Source organism: Convolutriloba macropyga, chromosome 12 (assembly GCF_964194025.1).
Source record: "Convolutriloba macropyga chromosome 12, txConMacr16.3, whole genome shotgun sequence".
Taxonomy (NCBI): Eukaryota; Metazoa; Xenacoelomorpha; order Acoela; family Convolutidae; genus Convolutriloba; species Convolutriloba macropyga.
Genome location: NC_134479.1, coordinates 3207660 through 3224500, shown reverse-complemented (window position 1 = coordinate 3224500; position 16841 = coordinate 3207660). Strand labels below are relative to the sequence as shown.

General features: G+C 37.0%; 1 protein-coding gene across 1 annotated transcript in view; it reads left to right on the top strand.

Moving 5' to 3' along the window:
- LOC142350752 (uncharacterized) overlaps window positions 1-16841 on the top strand; it is a 275857-nt gene that overhangs the window by 238301 nt on the left and 20715 nt on the right. The window contains exons 7-8 of the mRNA XM_075402707.1: window positions 564-860; window positions 1169-1348. Of these exons, the coding sequence (XP_075258822.1) occupies window positions 564-860; window positions 1169-1348 (477 nt within the window). The remainder of the gene's footprint in view (window positions 1-563; window positions 861-1168; window positions 1349-16841) is intronic.

The following is a 16841-nucleotide window of genomic DNA, read 5'->3' as shown; positions in this document are numbered from 1 at the left end:
CTGCAACTGCACACTGAATTAGAACAATTTTTGAAACTTAGGAAAAATTTTTGTCAATTTCTATCTTTTTAATAGCCGAGCAGCGATAGCTGGGGCTATTATTGGCCTTTTCTTTTTTTATTTCGTCAAAATTTTTATTACGACCATATGACGTCACAACCACTTCAGATCTGCTATTTGTTCATTCAATTTCAACTGAAGTGCGTGTGTGACGTCATTTTTCGCTCTTAGTGGAGCGAGTTTTTTTTTGTTCATTCGCGTTATTAGCAGCTAATAGAGGCAGCAAAAACTTATACAGATTTTTACTCAAAATATAACATATCAGCCTTCAATGAAAAGACGATTTTTTGGTCTCTTTTGTACTGTTTTTTTTTTCGAGAACTGAAGATCTACGAAGCTATTGCGGCTATTTTCCGGCAATCTGCCGGCTATGTTTCTTCATAGTAATATTTCGGCTTAAGCTCGCCTATTAATGAATTGATAGGAAAATGCGCTCGCTAATTGACGGAAGTTTACATCTAAAATTCAAAAATGCACCTTTTTATGGCGTGTTTGTTCTTCAGTATGTGAGAAGAGGTACAAGTCGAAGGGATCCCTTTCCAATCACAGGAAGTCAGCCCACGGTGGCCCACATGGCAATGCCCACCATCAACATCATCATCACCATCAGCAGCACCATCACAACTCAACATCCTCCTCAACCTCATCGCCCTACCATTACACAAATGGCAATGGAATTGGAGCCACCTCTGGCTATCACTCGTCCTCTGTCGCTTCTCCCCTGGCTACGGGGGCCACCGGAACATCAGCCTTGGCAGCTGATCTCATTCACAACTCCAACTCTCTCGCATCAGAGCCAGGCAAGTATCAACTTTCATCCGTTTCGTGATTTGTTCGAAAAGCGGAAAAAAATGAAACTGAATCTGTGATAGCAATTGTTTCATGGCTCTTGTGACGTGTTTCATGTATGTGGTGTTTTGATGTCACTGGGCTGCAAAGCAACTGTTTTAATGTCTGTGAGGAAAAAACTAACCGTTTGCTTGCCGAAATTTGCTTCAACATGTTTTTTTTTCACCGGCCCCTGTGGCATATTGTGAACTTCGATGCAGCTTTTTCTACTCGAAGAGCTTTTCTATCTATGTTATGCTAATTGTGTTTGTGTGTGCAGATTCGGAGTGCTCTAACCAGACGACCCCTCTAGTCCACCAGGGAGGTGGAGGGGGCGGAACAGGCGGACTCTCATCTAACAGTGGACACACGAGTGCAGGTGGAGGAGGGGCAGTGGATTACAACAATGCTGAATTGTACGAGAACACTGACTCTTCACATGCCATTTTCAGACCACAGAGTACGAGTACACATTTTATTGAAGTTTGAACAAAAAAATACATTTGGTCATTCCATTTCAGGAGGTACAAAGTTTTTTTGCACTCTTAGTATGTTATGAAGGAGACGGTATTTAGTTGCTCGCAAACGAAGTTTGCACCAGCTGTATTAGTCCTGTTGGTTTTTTCATGCAATTTTTCTTCTGATCATTCTTCGTCTGACCAATGAATTTGCGACTTTTGTCTTCAGAAACGTCATAAACTTGTAAAGCTAGTTAAAGATCAATAGTGTGCATATAAGTAGTGCCAAACGTATATGCGCTAATTCTTGAGTATTAGATTCTTGATTTTTCGATTTCGAATATTGATTTTGAAAAAGCTCTATTAGGGCTTTTTCCTTATAGGGCGTATGTGTCTCATAAATTGAGTGTCCGAATCTAAACCAAAAAGTTCATTGGTCTATTAAAGGACTGGTGGTCAAGCTGTCTATCTTAATAATAGCCGCCTCAGCTTCTCAGCCGGCTATTATAGCGCTCCTAATGTCTTTTACTTCGTCAAATAAAAATTTCGCTTTACTTTAGTTCTTTTACTCCCAATTTTTAAAAAATTTTTTTTACTTCATCCTATTTTTTGTCTCCTAATTTTTTACTCCTAATTAGCTCCTATTTTTTTACTTCGTCAAATAAAAATTTCGCTTTCTGACTTCTCTTGGCAAATCGGCTATTATAGCGCTCCTAATTATAGCCGGCTATTATACTCCTAATTTTTTTTACTTCGTCAAACAGAAATTTCGTTTTACCTTAGTTCACAGCTTGTTCAGGATTTTGCGTGAAATCCTTCTGACTTCTCTAGGCTTATTAATAGCCGCTTCAGCTTCTAATTTTTTTCACAGCTTGTTCAACACTTTGCGTGAACTCTTTCTGCCTTCTCTAGGCTAGTTTCACTCTTAATAATAATGGTAATATTTTCAATTTATATTATGTTGAGGGAACTCTCGTCCCGAACTAAAAGTTCGTGTTTTTCGGCCAACACAGTTTTGTCATCTGCAAGTAATTCTCCATGAACAAAGGTTGTTTTCGCTGAACTTTTCAGTGAAGTATTTCCAGAATGTTTGAAGTAACGATGTTTTCAGACCAATAGGTCTTGTAATGTCAGTAGATAGAAATAATAGTTGACTTGTGCGAGCAAAAAATTTGTTGTGGGATGACTCAAATCGTGGTTTTTTCTAACTCGTAATTTTTCTATTTTCTCGTCTGGGTCCGTTCTTCAGAGATATGAAGTCCTCCCAACAGAGATCGTATGCGCCATTGCATATCTTAGTCAATGTGAGAACGCCCAGCGTTGAAGGTAAAATGGAATTGGGAGCACCTCCAGAAAGGCTAAACGCTCTATGTAGTCACTGATGTTTGGCAGAATCCATTTAGTCGCGCGACGCTGGAGCAGTTCAAACTTCATGTCGCCTCTTAAAGTGTAACAACAGGGCGATGCGTAGCTGATGACAGCAACGACTGTGCTTTTTGTACAGGTTGAGCTTCGCACTAACTCTCAGCTTGTTGGAGACGTTCCTCTTAAGCGGATTGAGGGATCCATATGCCTTGCGAAGCCCTCTGGATATGTGTTTTGACCATGACAAATTTGATGAAACTATGAGGCCCAAGTCCCGGTTACTTTTTGCCGAGCCGATTGACTTGGTGCAGAGCTTGTATTCGGGTTGCAGCCCCGAGAATATCACTAGCTTGGTTTTACTTTGGTGAAACTCCATTTTGTTGGCTAGTGACCAATTCTCCAGGTTCGCCAGGGATCGTTGAAGGGACGCCCCTGCTGGAACACACGAGCAAATCATTGATAGCTTCGGCAAGATCGTTTGTGTACACCAAGAGGAAGAGCGGTCCTAATCTAGAGCCTTGGGTTACACCAATGGTCACTTTCCGTTCTGATGACTGGGCGTCGTCGATTTGAACAAATTGTCTTCGATCGTATAAGTAGCTTTCGATTATTTTGAGCAATCGACAATTGACTCCTAGAACTTGATGTTTTGCTACTAGAATGGAATGATCCGCTTTGTCGAAGGCTTTTTCAGGTCTAAGTTCACAGCATGGGTTGCCTTCGAGCTGTCCTTGCTCTCCGCGATTTTGTTCTGAGAGACCAGAAGCTGGAGTACGGATGATCTGCCTCCTCGAAATCCAAACTGACACTCAGAGTTGTGAGGTTCAACGATTTCGAGTAGTTGTCGTAAATGCATTTCTCGAAAACTTTGCTGATACAAGATGAAGCAACTGGGCGGTAGTTAGCGACCTTGTCTTTGGCTCCTTCTTTGTGCAGTGTTTTAATGCAGGAGATTTTCCAGCATGAAGGGAATTTGCTTTGCCGGTCTCTTTTGCTTTTCGGAAGATGAAGGACAGCGACTCGGCTAACCCTTCCGCGCAATCTCGCAGGAAACATGGGGGGATGCCGTCAGGGCCCGTTGTCTTAGTGATATTTGAGCTCTCTTAGTAGTAGTAAGGTGTCTTACTGGGCACGCAACGGGGGGGGACATTTGGGTGTTACTGTGTTCGCAACGGGGGGGGACACGAAAAATTTTTTCGAAAAGTTGATAGTTTTTGGCGTTTTGGCAAGAGCGGTGGAAAACGCCAAAAACTATCGCCTTTTCGAAAAATTTTTTCGTGTCCCCCCCCGTTGCGAACACAGTAACACCCAAATGTCCCCCCCCCCCCCCCGTTGCGTGCCCAGTAAGACACATTTTTGGCAAATTTCTGAATTTTTTGACGTTTTTTTGGTAGGTTTGGTTTGTTTTATATGTTAGTCGGGAAAAAGCACTGCTGTTCCAGTGGTTGTCATTTTGTAATCAGCCCAGGTGAGCCTCATCAGTAAAAAAAATTTTTTGAAAAAAAAATTGAAAAAAAAATGAAAAATTCAAAGTGTTAAAATTGCATGAATTGTATTTTGCGCTGGGTTTCAGGTCTCAAAGACGATTTTTTGTTGACCTCATCTCACCTGGTGGGCCTAATCATTGAAAAAAAACTTTGAAAAATTTTGGAAAAATTCAAAAATTTTGAAGTACTAAAATTGTGTGAAATGAATTTTGCGCTGGGTTTCAGGTCTCAAAGGCGATTTTTTGTTGACCTCATCTCACCTGGTGGGCCTAATCATTGAAAAAAAAACTTTGAAAAATTTTGGGAAAATTCAAAAATTTTGAAGTATTAAAATTGTGTGAAACACAATTTGCGCTGGGTTGCAGGTGTTAATGTTAATTTTTTGTGGACATCATTTTACCTGGTACTAAGATTATATCAAATGTTTTATAACCAAAAACTGTCATCAATAGGTTGTTGACTGTTTGTAGTATTCTTTATGTCTGTTACTATCAGTCAGTACTCTCAAATACTCTTATAACCCTTTATTTGATGATGCATGAGAATAAAATATAGTAATAGGCAAGGAGGTGAGTGGTTGTTGCTATGCATGTGTTGTTGTTAGAACTCTCTGTGTCATCAATCTATTTTTAGAATATAATGTATACTATGACTAACTACTATAGTCACTGCCGAAGGTCATTATACTCGAGTAGTTGTCGTATTCCATTGTGATTGGGAGACCGATCGACCGAGAGTGTCTATGATTTATTTTTGAATAAGTTTACATGTTCAACTGTCTGCATTGGGTGGTTTTGTTATTACAGTTTAACACAGTACTTGTATAGCAATAGAGCAAACTTATAAGAGTTTGTTTGAGTTTCAGTTTGAGTTTGAGTTTGATTTGTAAACAAACTATGCCAGCGGTTGACGATTGTTCCTTCTTTTTTATTTTTTCTCATGACAGTAGCGGTACAGAAAGACGTTTTGTAGCTGTCAGTGTAAACACTTGTTTTTATACTTAAAAAAATAGACATTAAGGAAGTAAATAACCTGCTTATGTCTTGCGCTTAAACTAACAGATTTAAATTTAATTGGATAAAAACTTCCGGGAAAACATATTGTACTAGCAAACTTCCAAGAGTCCTGCCATGAAAACATATTGAATTTGTCATTATGAAAGTGTTTTTTTTTCAGAACATACTTTGAGCCATCAAATGAGAGAACACTAGAGACGAACAAACAATTAAAACATCAACAAAACAACGAACAATGTTTTATTGTATTATTAGTAGTTTATCAAGGTTGAGCAAATGCAATTCAAAAGATTATAACTGTTTGAGGTTTTAGGAGAATAGTTTAGAGTTTACGTTTTTTTGGAGCAAGACAAGAACTGACAGGCGGCGTTTCAAGACTGTTGGTTGCCACGAGCCTACTACATTCGGGTGTTTTGATTAAACTCGTTGAAATTGTTGTAGATGTTATCGAGTTTTCTAAGTTCTTGGTTGTTGAATCTGGAGTTTCAGTAATAGCTGGAATTTTCCAAAAGTTTTCAATGAGCTCCAAATCCTGCCAATATTCTTCCTGATTTTCGTAGATAGGTACTTCTTGAACATCGTAATCATAGAGAATTCTTCTAATATCATCTCCCAGAACGTTTTAGTCAAATATAAACTCACGAGTACAGCCCGCAACGAATTCCAGAGTATATTGAGCTCCCTTAAATGACGCTTTTTCACATCTAAAAGACTGAATGAAATCGAAAGTAACAACAGGTAATGCCATGTGTTTCACAGTTTTCCAGTCTTTGCCTTGATACTCTTGCTGAACAATAACAATATTTTCTTTTTTTAAAGTCTCGTATGCAATTGTTCGACTGCTGGAAGAATATTTTTCTTTTAGTATAATTGCAATGGGAAACATTTTAAGATTTCAGTGATATCTTCGTCTGTTTACAATCGTATAAGTGGCCTTGAATAAATTGATGAAGACTGTAAAATATACCAAAAAAAAAGACTGTTAGAAAAATCTAAGAAGAATATGGTAAATATAATGAGTTAATTACTGTTGAAGTAATCTGATTAGTTGTTATCAACAAGAATTATCAAAGCTTAAACCTATATCAATACAATTTCCAACGATTGAGACAGAATATAAATATTTTACTTATAAAGTATTGAATCTAAAGAATCTGGTTTAAGCGAAGAACTGAAAACTCATTTTGTGGGTGGTCTGCTACCGTAAAAAGAAGTGTTTGTGTTCTACAAACATTTAATTATATGGACGAGAAGATATTTTCTTTAGTGTCTGCTGTTTTTATGCTACATGTACTCAGCTTATCTAAAATAAAGACAGATTAGAAAGTATCCGTGTAATCCCAGCCAGTTCTTATCTTTCCGGAAAGCTATTTTAAGAATCAATATAGAACATTTTAAGTGGGTTGTTATTTTATTTACAATACCTTATGTTCAAACTGGTGCTATAAAACAGAAATAATAGACAAATTCTTTTTTGTTGTGTTTGACTTTCTAATGAAAGAGAGTTTGTATAAAAATGTCACTGTTTTACGAATGAACGAGGACAAACATGAAAAATGTTTTAATTACTTTTAACGCTTTCAACTGCAGCAGACAATTAGTTTTGTAATCTGTTCCTCTATGAATTAGATTGATTTAATTTTTTCATAGAGAAAATCAAAAGTGTCTATTTTTTTCAGATTCAGTCGACTTCAATCTAACTCGGAATGCGTCTTGATAAACCAATAGTTTGTAGATATTGTTTGAAAAACATTCATGAGAAGTATTTGTTATTAGCCACAACATACCCAAACAATTCAGTAAGACTGAACTATTTCTTAGCAGCAAGTGAATACTTTAGTCAAAAGGAAAACTTTGATTATGATAATGCTTTGAAACTTCGACCTTACGGAGGACTTATTGGAATAGATAACTCTTCTTTAGATTCATACCTAAACAACTCCAAAATTCTACGATTACACGCAATTTTGCACGACGCTGGTGGTTTCATCCAGGAGCTCTACACTGAAGGACCCGGCTACTCGTACATGCTTCCCTGGAAGCTTAATAGTTGTTTCACTGGACATCTGACAGGAATTCTTTTTTGTTTGTATATTAAAGTTTTCCACTCAAAAATTTATCACTTGTTGGAATGTTAAGCAGTAAAACAGTTGTGTTAGACCTTGAAGGTTTCCGTCACAGGAAAGAAAAATTTATTGTTAAAGAGTTTGGTATATGTACTGAAGATTACAACGATTGTGTTTTGTTTTCACCACCATCAAAATTTTCCGATTTGACAAATCCGCAGAAAACTTCAATCAGTTGGTTATCTAAAAACTTACATGGCTTAGATTGGAACTCTGAAAACTATCCTTACATTTATCTAACACAAATTGTCCAAAGCGTTCGCTTAAGAAACCCAAGAGCGGTTTACTACGCTAAAGGTTTTGAAAAGTCTCAACTTTTATCGGAGTTGCTCGATTGTCCAGTAATCGATTTAAATACTCTGAAGTGTCCTAAAATATCTTACAGTTTTTTTACAGTTAACTGTGGGAATCATAGCTCAACACAACATGGTATCTTCAACAATCATTGTGCACGGGAAAAAGCTTGTTTCTATTTTGACTGGTTGACAAATGAGAGAGGAATTGACGAAAGTGGAAGCACCCTTGTCAGCGAATTCGACTATTTGCGCCTTGATCACGAAGGAGGGGACACTGAACCTTTCAATTTGCAAAGGAGAAGCGATAAAAAGTGGTACTCAAATTCGTCAGAAAAAAGTTAGGGTGTTATTGACAGAGGAGGAAATTCGTTCGATTACACACTTGGTTTTTTACATCGAGCCTTTCATTCAGTGGAGAAAACAAAATGTCAGATTCTCAACGCAAAGTCTCGCCTCCGAAACTTCTATTGATATCGAAACATCCAACTGGTAAAGAAGTAGATCAAAATGACAAAATGCTGCCTGAAGAAATTCAGGAACTCGTGAACAAGGACAAAGTCAAAAAAATTGTGTACTATGAAAAAACTACAAGATTACCCGCATGTTTCATGGTGCACATGAATGAATTTTTGAGTGATTATAGTTGTTATGAACTGTTCTATGTAAAACATTAAAAAGTACAATAAATTTTCATTTTATACACATTTTCTTTTGTGATGGAACAAGTAACAGTTGATCAAGTTGTGCAAGAAACTCTTTTCGAAAAGCAAAGTAGTGGAAAATCTACTTGGAAATTTTGTAACCAGATAACATTACCACGGTCGGAAGTTGTGTTTTTTGTTCAAATGTTTGTAATTTTGATGCTAATAGTTCTTTGCATTGTGAAATTGACTGTGCTTAAACCAACTTGTGAGGAAACATCAGTTTGGATTTCGATTTTGTCAAGTTTAGTTGGATATATCTTACCAAATCCCCGATTATGAACAAAATTATCCCTACCAGTGACAGAATCTTTATGGCCGTGGTAGGTCCGTCGGGTTGTGGTAAAACGAATTTAATTTTCAGAATATTAACAGGAAACACCTTTTATCCAAAGTTTAAAAATGTTATTTTTCTTTACCACGAAATGCAACCAATATACTCACAAGTTGACCAGCATTCAAACATTGTTTTCAAAAAATTCACAAACTTGGAGTTTTTGCAAAATACTGAAAATTGTTTGCTTATATTTGATGATTCTTGTGAGGAAATTTTTAATGACAAAGAGTTTGTCAAGCTGGCTACCGCAGGTCGACACAAGAACATTAATGTCATTTATGTGAAACACAATCTTTACCAGCAAAGTAAATGGTCACGAACAATAGATTTGAATACAACTCATATCATTTTGTTCAAATCACCACGTGACGTTCAGCAAGTCGAGTTTCTCGGTAAGCAACTGAATCTTACTCATTTTTTAAAAAATTGTTATGAAATAGCAACAAGAGAAACATTTGGACACTTATTGCTTGACCTGGATCCAAAAACTTCGGACTGTCTACGATTTTGTTCAAACATTACAGAGCCTGGACCGTCGGTCTTCTACATACCTTCAGACAAAGCCGATATTACTCACATATCAAATGAACGAGAAAAAATTCTTTATACTGAAGCGAATGGTACTATTATCTGATTCTGAGTTGAGGAAATTTCTCCGCACTTACGACGACAATATTGTATTGGTACTGTGTGAATGTTTTTACAACGTAATCAGAGGACATGTAAAAGTTCAGATTAACGATTTGGAGCAATATGAAAACGTGATCAAGACTATTCTTCGTAAAAACGTTTCAGTTGAAAAGAAAAGAGCCATACTACTCACAAAAACAGGTTTTGATTTAGTTCGGGTCATTATTCATTTTTGCTACCAGTATTTGAGTCAATCATAAAAGAGAAGAAAATGACAACTGCTGAGGAATTTATTTTAATTCCCAAAAAAGTTTATATGAAAACTCAACCATACCAAACCCGGGTCTTAGAGAATCCTGACATTAAACACAAATCAGCACAGCTCTCTATTATAAATAGAATGCGACCAAAGGAACACATTGAAGCACAGTTCAATGACAAACTGTCGGAACAAGACTCTGGTGTTGATGATGATGAAAATCGGCTCAAACATTCAAATAGACGGGCAGATCAGGTCCTAAAAACATTGTCATCTCTCTTGCCTCATTCAAAATACCTAAAGTGTAATTATATTGTAGATCTAATTAAAAAGTCTAATCGTGTGCTCATTGGTGAAGACGAGAAGTTACTCATTGACAACAGTCCAACTGACATAAACGCATTCACTTTCTTGTACAATTTACAGCAACCAACAAAGAAAATTGACAGTCCTGATTATTTTGAATTATTAAAAGTGTTACAAATAAAGGAAGAACAAGTAATTAACAGCAATGCTAAAACTTCGATCAGGAAAAGTTCTCCAGAAACCGCAACAAAAAGAAAAATCGTCAATAAATCACAGAAACAAAAACGTTCAAAGTTTCAAAAGCCCCCAAAACAAGACAACCAGAAGCAGCAACAGACCAGCAGAGCACTACTCACCGAAGACGAAAGCAGTAGTGACGAAAAAGAAGAGGAAGGTTTCGAAACTCCGTACGAACCAAGTGCACAGAAGGAAAAACAATGGGAATCTTACGACGAGTGAAGAAAAATTGCTGCAGTCAATGTACACAAAAGGGCCAGCTGCGTTTGGAAGCGTTGAAAATTTACAAAAAAACACAAAATTACAACCTCGCAAAGTGAAACAGTTTCTGGAGACCAAGAATGCTCACACAAAATATAAGGGCTTTCGAAAAAGTTTTGCACGTTTGAAAGTTATTGCATATGACCTTGATGAAATTTGGTCTCTTGACTTGGCACACGTGGACAAACTGTCAAAACAAAACGCAGGTATTAAGTACTTATTGATTGCTGTTGACTGTCTTTCACGCTATCTACGTGTCGAACCACTCAAATCAAAATATGCAACAACAACAGCTGAAGCCTTCAAACGTATGATTCAGCATAAACAGCCGAAAAAAGTTTGGGTGGATGCTGGAACAGAGTTTAAGGGAAACTTCAAAACACTTTGCCAGAGGAGAAACATTACAATTTATCAAACTTTCAGCGAAAAGAAGTCTGCGTTTGCAGAAAGGAACATCCGCTCTTTAAAGAATATTATTTACAAGTATCTGGAAGAAAAATGGACATATTCATACATCTCTCAGCTGAAAAATTTTGTGCAAACAATAAACTCACGCATCAACCGTGTAACAAAAATAGCTCCGAACAAAGTAAACAAAAAAGACGTTCCCTATCTGTTATCATTAAATGCAAGTGCATCCGAGAAATTAGTTAGTCGACCCAAATTTCGAATTGGTGATTTTGTTAGAATATCAAAAATTGATTTACCCTTCCGAAAAGGTTACAAACAAACATTTACCGACGAAGTGTTTGAAGTTTACGATATTCCAACGATAAACCCTCCAACATACAGCCTAATTGATTCGAATCAGAATCCAATCAGTGGTAAGTTCTATCAATTGGAACTAGTGAAAGTTGCTGACAACAGCGAAGCGTTCACAAAGCATGCATGAGTTTACCATACATTTAGTTTCATCAGCTTCCATGGACATTTTTCCAGAAAACACTTTGGCTAACTTCAAAAACTTTTTCAATGAAGAAATCAGTCTGCAAGGTGATTGGAGAGTAGCTTTGAGTGAAATTATCTTCCCATCCAGAATCAACCAGGTTAATAACACTCGAATCATAAAGTATTCCTCTGAAGGTAACAAAAACCATCAGAGAAGTATTCCATCTGGTGCTGTTTCAAAACCATACAAAGGGGAGACAGTCTTGATCAATACTGGAAGCTATGAGAACTTGGAACACCTGATAAAAGCCATCAAGACAGCTACTGGTCTAACTAAATTCAGTCATCAGTACAATAAAATCACAGGCGTTTTGGTTTTGTTTTTTGGTAAAAATGAAGGAATTACATTTCCTGACGAAGAAATACCAAGCATTCTGGGCTTTGAAGGAATCAAAGATGGGTCAGGTACTCATATTGGTTATAAAATGATAGATTCCTTTGACAATTTGGCACTGGGTGACGGAGAAGCAAAAGCTTTTGTTGCTGATTACCCTTTTGATCTGCTTGCAGGAAAACAATTGATATTTGTATACAGCAACATAATTGAGTATCAACACATTGGAGACACAAAAGCTCCGCTGATTCGTATCATTGATTCAAAACAACGCCTGAAAAACGGTAGCCTTTGTGAAATTGAACCTACGCATAGAATAGTTTTTAGCAATTTGGAATATAAGAAATTGTTGTCAAACAATTCTCAGTGTATTGAAGTTCAGTTGAGAACCGAAACTGGCAAATTTGTTCCATTTACGGGAACAGGAAAAGTTATTCTTACTTTAAACTTTAAAAAATTTAATTAAATGGAAGCTTACTATCAACAACAATCAGTTTCACCATACTTTGCAGGACACTATCGTCAACGAGGCAGTGGGTTCGGGGCTTTAGCGGCTGGAATTGGTAGGGCGGCCATACCGATAGCTAAAAAGTTTTTGTGGCCTGTTGCTAAAAAGATTGGAAGAGAACTGTTTGTACAGGCGGCACCAGAGATTGTTGACGTTGTAGCCAAAAAGAAGAGTCCTAAAGAAGCACTCAAGTCAACTGTTCAGAAAACGGTAAAGAAACAAGTCGGTGGCTCAAGAGCCCGAATTGGAGGTGTTCGTGGTGGAAATGTTTATAAAAAACAGAAACAGAGCGGTCCTGTCAAATCCCGAAAAATCATTCAGAGAAAACAACCGTTACTGAGAAGTCGGTCAGATTTCTTTTCCAAAGTGAAAAATGAATACTAATTTATTGCCAGCAGAGGCAACACACACAACTCTAGACTTGTTTGAAAAGCAGCCTCTCCTGATCACCTTTGACAATGCTTTTACCCAAAAGGTTGGTCCATCATACTCACCGGATGGTCCAATGCTGGAATTCGAAGTTGTTGGCGACAGGAACAACTTTATTGATTTGCAAAAGTTTCTACTTGAAATAAAATGCAAAATCACGAGAACCAATGACGCCGATTTGAGAACTGGTACTGATGCCACAAACACAGATTCGCCGTATTTTAGCAATAACGCATTACACTCTCTGTTTTCAGAGTGTACAGTTTCGGCAAATGGCGTTAAATTGTCAAATACAAACGGCAACTACGCACACAAGGCTTTCATAGAAACAGAATTCTCATCCGGAAGAACAGCAAAGAGCACATGGTTAGTTTGTCAAGGCTATTATTATGAAGACGAACCGGCTAAAATTGATGGAGCTGACAACAGAGCTACTGATGTTGCTGCGCGAAAAGCTTTAGTTGCTGACTCTCTGGAATGTTCTCTACTTGGAAAACCGGCCAGTGATATATTGACCTGTGACAAACATCTTCTCAGTGGTGTTACACTACGCATCTCCTTCAGAAGGTCTCCAAACGATTTTACCGTCATATCCGAATCTAATAAACATTACAGAGTAAAAATTGTTGAAGCAAATCTGTACGTGCGCAAAATGACCGTGGCTGATCATGTGTTGTCTGCGATAGAAAAAACTTTGCTAAAAACACCAGCTGTCTATCGGTACACGGAGGTGTTGCCCAGAACTTTTCTTGCCACTGCTGGCATCCGTAGTTGGAGTCAAGAAGACATCTTCTCCAAAGAACCAGTTCGAAGAATGATTATAGCAATGTCAACCAATCAATCATATTTAGGAACTAACAGAACGAATCCTTTCCATTACCAGAAATTCAATTTGAATGAAATAGTAATTTATCGAAATGGACTACCGGTTGTTGGAACACCAATTTCAACAACCTCAGATCAACGAGTCTACTTCAACACGCTTGAAGCTTTAGATTTTCTTGATAAAGGTGGTCATGGCATTCCCCTAGCTGATTATCCAAATCACTTTATTTTGGCCTTTGACCTTACTTCAACACAGGAGGCTTCACACGATTTTATTCATCCTGAATTAACAAATTGTTCAATTTCAGTGGAGCTCACTTTTGGAACACCTTTGGGTGACAACGTTGAAATTTTATTCCTAGGCGAACGAAGTTCAACTTTTTACGTCAACTCTGAACGAAAAGTAACCAAAAACTCGGTTATTACATATCCTGTTGATGGATAATTTTGAGATAACTTATCTAGTAAATAAATGTTTTCATCTGAAGCACAAGTTTTGTGGAGTTTTTGCAGCTGACAATTTTCCAAGACTGCCAGAAAATTGCTTTGCTGTGGTCAATGCCTCAATATCAACATCATCGGGTAGTCATTGGCTACTGATTTGTAATTATAAAAAAACAATGTACTTTGCTGATCCACTTGGGCAAGCACTGGATTGCTACCATTTTGTATACACTCGACTGCTGCAGTTCTACTTCGAAGAAGAAGTCGTTCAGTGTCTCAGATTGCAACCAATTCAGAGCCCAAACTCCAAACTGTGTGGACTCTTTTGTATTTATATTGCTCATATTATTTTCACATATAGCTATCCGTTTGTACACTACATGAATGATGATGATTTACTACGATTTGCTAAGCATATGATGTAGAACAAATCAATCAATTTAAATTTTTTAGCATCAACTGTTTTCATAAATTCGTTACTTTTTCCCCTTGATGCTAGATCACTCATTTTTTAATAAAACAAGTAGGATTTATTTTTTAATTCAAATCGAAAGTTACATTTTACATTCTCATTATCAACATTCAGGGAGCCATATCCACTAATAATAATATCAATAATTTTTGAAAATTCTGCATAAGAACTGTTCTGATAAATACTTAAAAATCGGTTAAAAGTACAAGTTGGTAAGAAATCAGTTTGAACTTGAACATTCTCTTTGACAGTCTCCAGTTCAAAGATATTTGGAAGCTTTCTTTTGGAGCTATATAAATCTAGCTGATGTTGGTGATTGTAAATGACTGCTTGCTGCAACTTCTCAAAAATTTCACCGTGAAAAGTGATGTTGACAGATTGTGTTTTGTGGAGTAGAAGTCTGAAACATGTGTATAGGCAAGGTATAGAATAGGGTTTTGAAGAATTTTTTTTGAAAGCCTCTGTTACTTGATCCAAAGCTACAATAACATGATAGTGTTGTTCTTTTATTCTACAAAAGCTGTTATTCTCATGCAAACTGTAAGCAAAACTGTTGTTGATTTCTTTAGTATCAAATATTGGCTCACTTCTGCAGATAAAATAGTGAAATTTCTTTCAAAACTGTCGAAAGAATTCAGGTGTTCGTTCAAACATTGCCTCAACCATTTTCAATACTGTGTGTCGCTCTCAGAACTTTTCTTCGCTTTCTTCTTTGATCGACCAGCAACCTGAGTTGAATTAAAGCTATTCGTCTCCGGTGAGAACGCAAACTGATAACGTCGTTTCCTTCCCGTTATCTTATTGTGTTCTTTTTTGATAGGTTGTTCTGATTGTCCGGTCCTTAGTTTTTCACAGAGTGAATTGTAGCTTTGAGATAATTGTTCAAACTCGGCTAAAGATAGTGTTATTCTCTGGTTGAACTTGAAACCATCACTGTTACAATTGTTTCTGTTGTCTTGGGTTTGATCACGGAAGTTATCTTTTTTAAAAAGTTTTACCGTTATATATGTTCCAGTAGAGTCATAAGTTTTCACACAAGCAACTACATAACGTTTTTCTGTACATGTAATATCGTGAGAAAAGTCAAAGAAGGAACAATCGTCAACCGCTGGCATAGTTTGTTTACAAATCAAACTCAAACTGAAACTCAAACAAATTCTTATAAGTTTGCTCTATTGCTATACAAGTACTGTGTTAAACTGTAATAACAAAACCACCCAATGCAGACAGTTGAACATGTAAACTTATTCAAAAACAAATCATAGACACTCTCGGTCGATCGGTCTCCCAATCACAATGGAATACGACAACTACTCGAGTATAATGACCTTCGGCAGTGACTATAGTAGTTAGTCATAGTATGCATTATATTCTAAAAGTAGATTGATGACACAGAGAGTTCTAACAACAACACATGCATAGCAACAACCACTCACCTCCTTGCCTATTACTATATTTTATTCTCATGCATCATCAAATAAAGGGTTATAAGAGTATTTGAGAGTACTGACTGATAGTAACAGACATAAAGAATACTACAAACAGTCAACAACCTATTGATGACAGTTTTTGGTTATAAAACATTTGATATAATCTTAGTACCAGGTAAAATGATGTCCACAAAAAATTAACATTAACACCTGCAACCCAGCGCAAATTGTGTTTCACACAATTTTAATACTTCAAAATTTTTGAATTTTCGCAAAATTTTTCAAAGTTTTTTTTCAATGATTAGGCCCACCAGGTGAGATGAGGTCAACAAAAAATCGCCTTTGAGACCTGAAACCCAGCGCAAAATTCATTTCACACAATTTTAGTACTTCAAAATTTTTGAATTTTCCCAAAATTTTTCAGTTTTTTTTCAATGATTAGGCCCACCAGGTGAGATGAGGTCAACAAAAAATCGCCTTTGAGACCTGAAACCCAGCGCAAAATTCATTTCACACAATTTTAGTACTTCAAAATTTTTGAATTTTCCCAAAATTTTTCAAAGTTTTTTTTTCAATGATTAGGCCCACAAGGTGAGATGAGGTCAACAAAAAATCGTCTTTGAGACCTGAAACCCAGCGCAAAATACAATTCATGCAATTTTAACACTTTGAATTTTTCATTTTTTTTTTCAATTTTTTTTCAAAAATTTTTTTTTACTGATTAGGCTCACCTGGGCTGATTACAAAATGACAACCACTGGAACAGCAGTGCTTTTTCCCGACTAACATATAAAACAAACCAAACCTACCAAAAAAAACGTCAAAAAATTCAGAAATTTGCCAAAAATGTGTCTTACTGGGCACGCAACGGGGGGGACATTTGGGTGTTACTGTGTTCGCAACGGGGGGGGGGGGGGGGACACGAAAAAATTTTTCGAAAAGGCGATAGTTTTTGGCGTTTTCCACCGCTCTTGCCAAAACGCCAAAAACTATCAACTTTTCGAAAAAATTTTTCGTGTCCCCCCCCGTTGCGAACACAGTAACACCCAAATGTCCCCCCCCGTTGCGTGCCCAGTAAGACACC